The sequence below is a fragment of the Solea senegalensis genome, linkage group LG8, assembly GCF_019176455.1.
Source record: "Solea senegalensis isolate Sse05_10M linkage group LG8, IFAPA_SoseM_1, whole genome shotgun sequence".
Lineage (NCBI taxonomy): Eukaryota > Metazoa > Chordata > Actinopteri > Pleuronectiformes > Soleidae > Solea > Solea senegalensis.
In genome coordinates this window covers 10,767,103-10,779,544 of record NC_058028.1, presented here as the reverse complement: position 1 = coordinate 10,779,544, position 12,442 = coordinate 10,767,103, and the positions used below count along the sequence as shown (strand labels likewise).

At 40.7% G+C, this 12,442-nt stretch overlaps 2 protein-coding genes across 3 annotated transcripts in view; one reads left to right on the top strand and one right to left on the bottom strand.

Annotated features, from left to right (window-relative positions):
* The window catches only part of rsrc1 (arginine/serine-rich coiled-coil 1), a 105,827-nt gene extending 103,255 nt beyond the window's left edge, over positions 1 to 2,572 (bottom strand). Inside the window, exons 1-2 of the mRNA XM_044032478.1 lie at positions 2,511 to 2,572; positions 804 to 995 (exon numbers count right to left, since the gene is read on the bottom strand). Coding sequence (XP_043888413.1) covers positions 804 to 979 — 176 coding nt within the window. The 5' untranslated portion in view covers positions 980 to 995; positions 2,511 to 2,572. The remainder of the gene's footprint in view (positions 1 to 803; positions 996 to 2,510) is intronic.
* Positions 2,573 to 4,703: 2,131 nt separating this feature from the next.
* Positions 4,704 to 12,208, top strand: shox2 (short stature homeobox 2). Of its 2 annotated transcripts, none has more exons than XM_044032480.1 (5): positions 4,704 to 5,242; positions 6,695 to 6,903; positions 9,026 to 9,083; positions 9,292 to 9,380; positions 11,140 to 12,208. In XM_044032480.1, exons 1-5 carry the CDS (start codon positions 4,987 to 4,989, stop codon positions 11,395 to 11,397), a joined length of 870 nt encoding a protein of 289 aa, XP_043888415.1. In that variant the 5' UTR covers positions 4,704 to 4,986; the 3' UTR covers positions 11,398 to 12,208. The 2 variants fall into 2 exon arrangements, with proteins under 2 accessions (XP_043888415.1, XP_043888414.1); XM_044032479.1 differs by having other exon boundaries at positions 11,104 to 12,208.
* Positions 12,209 to 12,442: the final 234 nt, after the last annotated feature.

The window sequence follows — 12,442 nt, the reverse complement described above, 5'->3', positions numbered from 1 at the left end:
GGTTTACACTGCCCACCGAGCCCCACCCTGTGCAGACAGGCAATGACTTCCCATCAGCAGTAATGGACCTTGACCAAGCTTCATAAATAATTACCATCAACTGGCCTTGTCTGAACAGCTACACACAGCCAGTGGCAGGAATGGATGGATGATGAATGGAAGAGGCCATGTCCAGCCACTGGCACAGCCACATGTCAAGATATCTGATTATTACTGAGCGTCTTGTGTGACATGATGTAAACTTTGTATGCTGTGTTACTTAATAAATACAATACCAAGGTTTTCTATCCTTTTTTCTAGATAATCAAGATACTGTATGAGGAATCTGCCTCATGTAATGACAGCCCTTTGCCTTTGGCTGAAGAAAATGATACATTAATGTTGATTATTAATCAATCAATCAATATTAATCAACTACAGATTTATTGTAATTTTTTTTACAAACTCTCTGATCTTTCAGCTTGTTAAATGTGAATATTTTCTGGTTTCTTTGCTCTGCGTAACAAAGGAATCATTAAAACTGAAAAATTGTGGTTTGTGGACAAAACAATATATTTGAGAACGCCAGCATTTCAAGGTTTGGGAAACACCATTCAACCAAACAAGCAATTGATTAATCAAGAAAATAAAAGACACATTTCCCGGAAAGTCAGAGATCAAACTTTTCCTTCCATAAGCAGCCAGTTCTACAGAAAATCAATCTCACTCTGTACTGTTCAAGGACACATCGGTAGGACAGTCGTCATCATCTCAGAGTTCAATGCTGCTCCCTCTGTTTCATACAGACAGGCGTGTTTTCTTACCGTCTGTCTTTGGAGCGAGATCGACTCCGGCGACTGGACCTGCGGCTGCGGCTGCTGGTCACTCTGCTGCCGGAGGACGAGGACGAAGACGAGGATGAAGAGGACGAGCGGCGGCGCTGTTTTCTTTTCTTTCTGCTCCGACTGTCATCTTCACTGTCAGTAGAGCGTCGTCCCATCCCGAGTGATTCTCAGCTGGCAAAACACACAAGCCTTTTAATTTAATCACCAAGTTTGACTATCTGGAATTACGATACCAGATATCTGTGACGTCATACTTTGTGACTAGTATGAATTGTAGTAGTAGATATCTCTGACGTCATTCTTACTAGTCAAAACTCTTTTACTAGTCAGAATGATGTCATTTTTGCCATTCATGTGTAGGGGGTTTGTCCTTATAGATATCTACAATTCAGTTGCAGATATCTATAACGGAATTGTAGATATCTCAATTCCAGTTTTAGACATCTACTACGTCATTAGGCCTAGTCACAATTGAAGTTCAAGATATCTACAACTTCATTCTTACTATCTGAAACTTAATTCAGGATTGTTCTCTCCTCCTTGAGTGCCTGTCTCTGTGTGACGGTGTGATGCAGGTGTGTCTCTGACTGTCAGTCTCTCAGGTGGTTGTCAGCAAACAAGGTGGCACACTGTGAGTGGTTTATCCAAGGAAGACTTGGCTTAAAGTGAGTGGAAGAAGTGATGGGGGGCATGTACGATAAAAAACCCTCCTCAATCTGCACTCTGGGCATCCTGCTCAATCATTCCAAACAAATCCTTGGTCTCTATAATTGAAATTGATAGTAGTATTATTTAGTTATAGGTAGGTTTGGTGTGTTAGGCTAAGTTAGGTAAGTCATTTTGTGTATGGTATCTTGAGAGTGTTGTGAAAACAGTGTTAGCCACTTTTTCTTTAGTTTTTCAGGTCATTCTTAAATTTAACATTATTTAAAGGTAGCAGTAGTAGTTTCAAACATGTTTGTTTAGCAGACGCTTTTATCCAAAGCGACTTACAATGAAATTGAGTACAATCAGCCAGCCCTTCATCTTCTCTATATCTTGAAAATGTAGTATTTTCAAGCATTTCCTAAAAACTAATAGTTCTGCTTTTTTTCCGGCTCTGGACTTTGCAAACAGTGAATCGATAGTGACTATCCTATATTAGATGTTAAAACCGCTAGCCATAGGAGCAGGAGAGAGCTATCTCTCTCTCCCCCTCCCTCTCTCTGACTTAAACACATCAGCATAAACAAATGAAGGAGCATCGACGTAGCCAAGTCAAACGATTCCATTAAGGCAGCAATAGGTATATTTATAAGTCTATCTCACATTTAAATGGTATATTAAAATAGTGTAGCCACGTTAGCCGTAGAAATGTGAGGGGACATTTAGTATATAGAACTAGTAGTTAAGCTAATCAACAACACTATAGAAAGCGACAGTTGTCATTTAATACACCGTATGCGTCATAACATACATGCCCTGCCAGGACAGATAGAAAGGAGGATATTTTTAAAATAACGTGTTTTTATGGAGACTAGCTAACGGGCTAGCTGTGCCAGCTAAACATCACTTTAGCTGCAGTCGTCGTCGTGACTGTCGACTCATGTATGTGTCTAGCAAACGACTCAGGAGACAAAAGTGTGTGTGAGAAAAGGGAAACGAGGTTATAAGCGGAAAAGAGACAACGATAATCCCGCTCCTCACCTTTAAAATCGTCCCGGAGCTTCCAAATACACCGTGCACTGAGCACAAGACCAGGCGCGTCAAACCGGAGAACGTCGATTGAGAGCAGACAAGCAAAATCAAACGCAGAGCAATCGATGCTCTCGTTTAATATGCGTTTGGTTTGGTTTGGATTTTATCACGAACGAGTGAAAATTTAAAATAAAAATAAAAAAAAAACATTTTATTATATTCACTTTGGACATATAATAAGAGCCAACATTAACAAAATGGCTCCAAGTTTATTTTCAATTAATTTGCAGCTAAAGACTTGAATTTCCTTGAGATGTTTGATGAAGAAGGTGAAGGTTTTCGCAGTGTTTTACATATATATTATCGCCGAAATTATTATAATAATAATCATAATAATCATTATGATTATTATTATTAATTGTGTTGTTATTGCAGTTAAAATACATACATACTTTACATCACAAGTTGAGTTTATTATTCACATATTTTAGGATATAAAATATATATAATATATACAGTATATATAAACCACAGATCACATGACAACAGCAGCATGTGTGAGCTGGTAACTTGTCATTTGCATGACGTTATCGTCTCATATGAAGGCTGAATATAATAAAGATGACGCACAAAGGTGACCCAAGGTGAAACGAACACTATCACAGTGAATCAATATACGGGACGGCTCACATGAAACAGAATTTACATGTATTTAATTGTTTGTTGTTGTTGTTTTTATACTTTAAATGTGCAGGGGAGCTCGATCAGTAAGGTGCAGCAGAAATAACAGTAATTAATGCCTCAGGTTCAAGTTGAAACATCGTTAATATTTAATTAGGGGAATTGTTAGAGCGTGGAATTAGGGCTTTACATAGATTATCAATAAACACACTTAATTTTGTATCAAATTCATCCCTACGTTTTTTCCACTAAATCCCACTGTATCCTGTTACATGCCTGCGCCTCCCCTCCTGTCCTCTCTTAATTGCTCTCTTCCACTTATACTTTCACCGCATTTGAATCGCTGTTTATTTATTTTGGCAAATATAGGCAGTCATTTCAGTGGAGGTGGAGGTGTGAGGGGGGGACAGGCGAGTGTAGAAAGCCGTTAATTAGTGAGCCCAATGGCAATAACGCAGCGCGAGAGGCGCCGTAATTAAACGTTTAGCTGCTGTTTAACATCCTAATGGTTTAAAAAAAAAAAAAGAAAGGAAGAAAAAAAAGTCCTCTGAGAATTAATATTAAGCGGTATAGCCGCACTAATGATGATAATTCAAAATACATAATGGCTGATTAGAAACATAAACCAACACATGGTTAGAGGAGAAACAGTTGTCCCAAACTTTCAGTCCAGGAATTATATTATTGTATGCATGTTATTTATGTCACATCTGCCCAATACTACTACTACTGCTACTACTACTACTACTATTATTATTATTATTATTATTATTATTATAATAACAGTACAATATGTTTTTCTTTTAAATACATTTTCGTTTCAAAACTCAATCAAAAGTGACAACGTAGCCTCCAGAAACAGGCCGAAAAGTTGTGGATCATTTTGACTGGGCCTAAAGCCAACTGTATATGCAACTGGGGCTGAAGCCAAATATGTTCACTGGGGCTTCTCCTCCTTCTTCTCCTTCTCTCTCTCCCAGCTGCTCCGCTCTTTTACCTCCCTTTCTCTCCCATGTCATCGCTGTCTAATGCCCCCTTCATTCCATCCTTCCCTCCCTGCGTCCACAGATCACAGAGATAGAGTGAGGAAGAACTCCTCAACCATGTGCTTCCCTCCCTCTCTCTCTCTTGTCATTTTCAGATTCTTTTAAGCCACACCCCTGCAGAGTGAGAGAGAGAGAGAGAGAAGGAGAGGGAGAGACATACTCATCCCCCGAGTGTTTAAAAAACTAACTCAGGACAATAGCAGCGAATGAGCGCTTAATTAAATTAATTAGTCCTTCTTGTCAATCTCGGATTAATGACCAATAGCGACTGTGCTGCTTAATGATTTCTCTCTCGCTCTCTCTCGCTCTCTCTCTATCAGTGAAGGGAAAGAAGAAGAAGAGGAGGAGGAGGAGGAGGATGGGGGGTGGAGGGGGGTCTCATCCCGGTTTCCTGAGGGGAGGTAATTTGCACGGATCAAGGGGGCAAGGCGCCGCAAAGTATAAATAGTGTGACTTCAATCGAGGATCAGCAGCAGGTTCACAGCTCCGCCACCAAAAGCAGGAGGAATTGGCTGAGAAGATTTATTGTTAAAGCTCATGCATGTTTATTTTCTAACCTCTCTCCAGAGTTGTTGGCAGCAGCAGCAGCAGCAGCAGCAGCATCTCCTCGTATCATTTTCAATGGGTTCGACTTTAAACCGAGCTTCACACCATTGATGTCTTAAGCTGTCGTGGAGCGAATTAAGGGAAGGAGAGAGAGAGAGCGCGAGAGAGTGTGTGTGAGAGAGAGATTTTTTTTTAAAGGAGAGGAAGCAGTGATGGAAGAGCTCACCGCTTTCGTGTCTAAGTCTTTCGACCAGAAAGTGAAGGAGAAGAAGGAGGTGATCACCTACAGGGAGGTGCTGGAGACCGGTTCGACGCGAGCACTGAGCAGGGAGTCTTTATCCTCGGAGCCGGGGAGCCGAGAAGAGGCGGCCGCCATCACCCGGAGCGCTGCGCTCTCGCCGGGCAGGGACACGGACATGCTCGGCCCGGAGAGGATACGAGACGCCGGGAGCCCCAAACTCATAGACGGTAGGAACGACCGCATGTTCTCCTGTGGAAGTCTTTTACCACAATCACCTGACACAGTCATCACACACACACACACACACACACACATGCTTTTATTCATCAAATAATAAAGAAAATATATTAGAAGAAAAACACAGTTTATGTTTAACATTTGATCCAACCAAACTTGAAGTTACAGGATAATAAAGACGCTCACATACACTCTAACTATAACTGTTGCTTTTTTTTCCAAACTGACATTTTTGTTCACATGATGTTGAGGTTGATGTTGCACCGATCAATGATAAGCATTAAAGACTTTTTATTAGCGCTCATAACTAAGCACTGGAGTTTAAAAACGTTCAAGCCACAAAATAAACGCACCAGAACAAAAAATATGAATATGAATATATCTGTCAAATATATTTAAAACTGTAATATGACAGATATTAAAGCAAATATCTTGATGTCCAGTGGATTTTTTTTGTCACAAATAATCCTTCAGACTGATTAGAAACTTTTTCTTATTTTATTTTATATTTATTAAACCACCAAACTATATTTACAGCTCTTATTATCAGAGATATTAATTGGGTTTATGTACACATATTTTATATATATGTAGGTGTATCATAAACTGGCTGAAAACACACACTCACAGACTCACACACACACACATCTGTTTTAAGACATGAGAGAAGAAATATGAAATTGTGTGAAATATTAAATCATAGCAATGGGTGAAAACGTGATTTTCGCGGCTGTGCTCAATAATTCGTCATTAGAAAAAAATAATTTATAAATTATATTGCACATAGAGAATATTTAAATAACAATAATAATGATGATAGTGATCATTTCTAACAAATCAATTCCCACTTATGTATCTGTGTGTGTGCCTTTTAAGAAAAGTGATTTCGGTGTGAATGAAAGAATGAATGGATGAATGGTCGCTGTGTGGATTTTAAAGCCAAGAACAAAATGTGACAACACTTAGGACATCATTATTATTATCATTATTATCATTATTTTAATAACTTGGGGGAAAAGAAAAGAAGACATGTGTTCGTCACGGGCAGCGTGGTTAAAAGCGGAACTGCGATACGCGTGAATCAGACATCAACAGTGGGCACAGCGATGCATATTTATAAGCAGTTAATAATTAAAGAGCTTTATGTAGCTCTACAAAACATCCGAGGTCTGATGGCTCTGTGATATCTGAGGGCTGGGAGGGCATGTCTTCTTTTCTCCTCTCTTCTTTTCTTTTCTTTTCTTGATTCCATAAGATTTCATTCACTTATTTGCTGTAGACTTTTTGTTATGTTGAAGAGCATGCGCATGTCAAAACATGAACATAAATAAATGTGATGATATTTGGAGGCCAGAGGTGACCACCACACCACAGGTTGGAGGTCAGAGTCCATTTGATGCTCATGTGTCCATCTCCTCCTCATCATCATCATCATCATGCAGGCATCACGGATGTGAAGGAGAGGAAAGAGGACTCGAAGCCCATGGAGGACGAGGCACAGACTAAAATCAAACAGAGGAGAAGTCGGACTAACTTCACGTTGGAGCAGCTCAACGAGCTGGAGCGACTCTTCGACGAGACCCACTACCCGGACGCCTTCATGCGGGAGGAGCTGAGTCAGCGACTGGGACTGTCAGAGGCCCGAGTGCAGGTAGAGGCAGTCAACTGGAAATACTAATACTACTCATAATAACAACAATAATATAATAATATTAATAATAACAGTAATAATAATGGGTCGCTGGGGAAAATAATGTAAATATATGATGTGATTGTGTCACTTGTATTGAATGTTTTTTGTTGGACCCCCTCGAAAATGAGATGGTTCATCTCAAGGGACTGTCCATTCATTTGTATATACTCACACACACATATATATATTATCAAAAAATAATACAATTATTTTTTAAGAAAAATAAGTTGTTGGTGGTGTTATTGCTCTTATTCTTATTATCATTGTTGTTATTATTATCAATCATATTCATTTAATCTTCTATATAAACACTGTCTGGGATTAATTCAGTTTTTATTGTTTTAATGATTTTTGTTTGTTTGTTTTATGTTGCTTCAAAAATAAGGCCTGAATTCAGATGAACAAAATTAGTAATTTGCATGTTTATGTTTTTTTGGTAAAATGGTATATTCCCAGTTTTTTTCCCCCTCCTTGATGAAGTCAGTTGTTTCCCCCCTGCTATAATATGCGCTAATCCTCTCAAATAGTCCCTGCTTTGTCACGAGAGTCGTAACACGCGGACACAAATTATCCTGCAAATATTTATTTGTCTGTGCAGTTTGTGGCTGTATATGTTACCATCAGGGCCTTGTTTGTCAGAGCTGCTGCTGGGACAGAACCATCTGCACAGGCAGAGAAAGAAGAGAGGAGAGGAGGGGAGGGATGATTTGGGACACACACACACAGAGACATGTATGTGTTGTGTAACGGGACAGAGACAGTGGACATGTAGTCAACTCTTCATCTGATTTATCCAAACCATATAATACACTACTTTCATCTTGTACTGAGAGGAGGACTACCCAAAAACTTACCCTCCACTCACTCCTCCAGACAAAAGTTAAAGCTTTTTTTTTTTTTTTACCGTTAACCCCCCAGCCTGAACTGGAATCCCACCAATAGGACGTATTGTGTCCCAAACAAGGAGCACAGCTCAGGGATTTGCATACATTATGTATTATTTTCAAGAACCTCTTTCTCCCTTTTCTGCCACAGTATATTAAACCTATCATTATTATTATTATTATTGTTGTTATTATTATTATCACTATTATTATTATTTACCAGTTGCAGCGACATGTAGGACCCACACGTTTATTTTAAATCCCCACCAATCAATAATAGTAGAGCATTTGCTTTTATCATCGCAATAAATGACCTGAAGGCTGCACAAAATGACTTCCGATTGACACTCACTCTGTGGTCAATAAATGAAGCCAGCTGACAGCACAATCAATATAATCATGCTTCCACGGTGTGTGTGTGTGTGTGTGTGTGCGTGGGTTTAATGTGAGAGAGATTACACAGTGACACGTTGTAATGTGGGCTAATTTACTCCCAGTTCAGTGTGTGTGTGTGTGTGTGTGTTTAATCTGCGTTTCCCTTAGATTAAAGGCTGTTGGTGCTGCTGAAATCAGGAGTCTTTGAAGCGTTTTTTTATTATGAATTTATTGTTACTGTGGCGTGGATTAGAGGCACATTAAACGGCTCCTCTGACATGGATTTTCTGCAGATAAGGGTAATTAATTTCAGCGGTCATTTAATAAGAGGGAGATGAGGAGAAGGAGAAGAGGGAGATGCTCTCAGATCGCTTTGCTCTGATGTCCAAAACCGTAACAGCATTTTCTGCTATTCGATATCTGAGGGTCCGCTCATCTCTTCGGGGACACTGATCCATACAGGAAGACGAAACCAACGCCGACAAGGTTATTTATTACAACCCAGCAGCGGCTGCACGTCCTCAACAAGAGTGCTCCTCTGTTCATATCATTTTTAATGTCCCCATTTTGGCAAAAAAAAGAAAAAAAAAATACACACTCTTCCAGTGTTTCTGTTTCCCCCTCTCTCTGCTCCACACTCACATCCTTGTAGGCTATAATGTAATAATTAAAATCCAGGGTTAAGCAGTGTCATTAATATTTCAGCGCTCCTCCTCGGGGATATTGTTTTTCTGCGGTTGTTGTCACTTTCAGAGGAATTACACGTGGCCTTACAAGCAGCTGCCAATCAGCAGGTCTCTAATTAATTCCTGTCCCCGCAGGTTTGGTTCCAGAACAGAAGAGCCAAATGCAGAAAACAGGAGAACCAGCTACATAAAGGTAAACGCTTTAATCCCGCATGCTCCAAATATATAAGACTGGCTTTTATTTGATTCCATGACAAGGCATCCTTCATCTTTACGCAGCGCCACTAAATAGTGCCGCGGTTCCATGTCCAGTTAGTTACAGTGATGTCTTCACTTGACTGTTTATCTTGGAGGTTTATTAAACTTGAGAATTTCTGTTTTTGTTTTATTTTTTGTCGCAGGAGTCCTGATTGGAGCAGCGAATCAGTTTGAAGCCTGTCGTGTAGCGCCATATGTCAACGTGGGAGCTTTACGGATGCCATTCCAACAGGCAAGTTACTCTGAAGCATGGAGTCTTAAAACCAGAACCATCTCCGGACTGCTGTCCTGGCACAGGCTATGCCCCATGTGCTATGTAGCGAGTCCAGTCCCAGTGAAGAGCAGTGGACTCTTGTGTCTCATGTGCCAGGTCCCTCAACGAGGACAGTCATAAATCAAAATCATAATCACTTTTATTGCCAAGTAGTTTTTTTTTTCTTTTTTAAAGAAATTTGCTTTGGTGTTTTGGTGCACAACAGACATTATTATACAGACAAAGATATGAGTTGTAGCTCTATAATAAAATAGCAGAGGCCAATTCTGAATATTTTATAATTAGGCTTTTGTTCAGGTACATCCTGTTTTTGTTACATTACACTGCAGCACCTGTATGGGCCAAATATGATGTGCGAGAATCAGAATCAGGAAAAGCAGCACAGCATAAACCAGGGGTGTCAAACTCATTTTAGTTTTAGAGTGCAATTTTATCTCAAGTGGGCTGGAACAGTAAAATAATAGCATATTAACCTATATACAACAAGAACGCCAAATGTTTACTTTTGTTTAATCAAGTAACATATTATGAACAACCTGAAATTTCTTGAGAAAAATTAGTGCAATTTCAACAATATTATGCCTCAGTTTTTACTGTATTTACTGTTGCATTACAATCTGCAGATCACAGTGGATCTACAGAGGCACAAAACATGTAGTCACAGGTATCTGGAACAGAGAAAAATATAGTATATATCATTATTTCTATAATCAATCAATCTATAAACAAAATCATCCCACAGGCCCGATTTGACCCTCTGGTGGGCCGGTTCTGGCCCACGGGCCGTATGTTTGGCCCACCTGGTGTAAACTCAAGTAAAGCCAGATAAGCGCAGTATAAAACAAGCCAGTGTGGAATAAAGTGTGCAGAGGCTTTAGTCAAATCAAGTAAACAAAAATAATAATTGTTTATGTTAAGTCTAGGTTTAGTTCAGTCCTCACATGGCAAAGGCCCAGGAAACTGAAAAGCAATGACAATTTGAACTGAGATTAGATTTCACGGCTATTGATGTTCAAAAAAAAATTGACCTTTGATTCTCAAGAGTTACAGTGTAGTCAACAATGCAGTCCCACAAAGTGATCACTCACTGAGTGATGGCCTCTCTCATCAAAGCGGCTCACGCCAGTTCACACACAGCTGAGTCACACCTGCAGCTGCAGCAGCAGGGGCATGCGCAGACATTTCAGGGGGCGCAGGGGCTCAAGTGCCAAAAAAAGGGCACCACACACATCATGGGGTATTAATTACTAACTGAGATATTTATTTCTTTGTTTATTTATTGAGGCCTTTCTGCAGGTTGCAGTCTCATGTCACCCTTCCCTTCTAAGTTTGTAGTGGAACATATGGCAGCCTTCAGTGATTATTAAAAAGTCAAAGGGTGTTTGAGTTTTGCCCTTTAAAAACATGGTGGTCCGACCTGCTGCTCCTGCCAAATTCATTCTGGGAATACAAATGTTTATGTGCCATTTCAGCCAAATGGAAATCTTATACAGCTGATGCTATTAAAATATGTATTAAATTAGAACAATTAATAGATTAAATGTGTTTAAATGGGAGGTGGGGTGTTGTATGAGCCACACTACAGTGAAATGACCCTTCAGAAAACCCACTCTGCAAAGTTAACGCATGTTCTCCCCCCCTTCTCTCCCCCCCTCATCCATCCGTGCGTCCTGTCCCGTAGGATAGTCATTGCAACGTGCCGCCCTTCTCCTTTCAGGTGCAGGCGCAGCTGCAGCTGGACAGCGCCGTGGCCCACGCGCAGCACCACCTGCACTCTCACCTGGCGGCGCACGCGCCCTACATGATGTTCCCCGCGCCGCCGTTCGGGCTGCCGCTGGCGACGCTCGCGGCCGAGTCCGCGTCCGCCGCGTCGGTGGTGGCCGCCGCCGCCGCCGCCAAGAACACCAGCAAGAACTCGAGCATCGCGGACCTGAGACTGAAGGCCAAGAAGCACACGGCCGCGCTGGGACTGTGACGCCAGGACGACGCGTGGGCGCGAGGCGTGCACGCGCTCTTTGGCACGTGCTCGCGACACGGAAAGAGACACTGATATCACGAACGCTTATAAAGTGGGAGAGAGAGAGAGAAAAATTATCCATGGACCGTATTTATGTTTTCGTTTTTGTTTTTTCAAAAAAATGAAGGACAACGAGTATACGTATAAAAATATAGGCTATTTATGTGATGAAGACAAAAAAGACAGACTGTGACGTGAAATAGCCTACACAGACATGATGATTTTTGGACATCAAAAAATAATAATAATAAAATCTGCCGGAATGGACAACGAGTCTTCCCGTGCAGCCACGTGGCTGAGGAAGGAGGAGGAGGAGGAGGCAGCAGCTGAGCTGGGACGGTTGATATACTTTGCCAAACCATGTTTTTTGTTCTGTTTTAATATTATATTATTATTATTGTTCTGCTTTTGTTTTTGAACCTATACTATAGAGGCTGGCCTCGTTATATTTCACCAACACGTTCTCTGTGAAAGGGCAGAGCGGGAATTCTTTGACAAAATAGAGACACAACAACAACAGAAAAAGACTTTTTTTTTTTTGTTTATTCCAAATTGAAAATGCCTCAGCAGTGTTTGCATGAGTTTGTCTTCACGGGTGAAGTGAGATGATGTGAGATTGTCTCTCTCCCTCTTTCCTCTCACTTGAATGTTTGGCCTTTGTTTGACCTTGAGTGGACCTCCTGTGGTGAGAAGGTGAAACACACCAGAAATGTGAGATTATAATATTTATGTGTGTGGGTGGGGGTGCGTGCGTGTGTGTGTGTGTGAGAGAGAGAGAGGGAGAGAGAGAGAGAGAGAGAGAGAGGCTCTGCTGAACATTTTTATTTTTGTCAGTGTCCATATTTTAAAAATGTGGTGACTTTTGCCCCGTTTTGAAGGAGAGTGTTATGTCATGAACACCAACAGAGTAAACACGCCAACAAATGAGAATGACAGTGACACACACACACACACTGTATGTGAACCGGTACAGACACGTGTAAAATATGTTTATAACACAAGA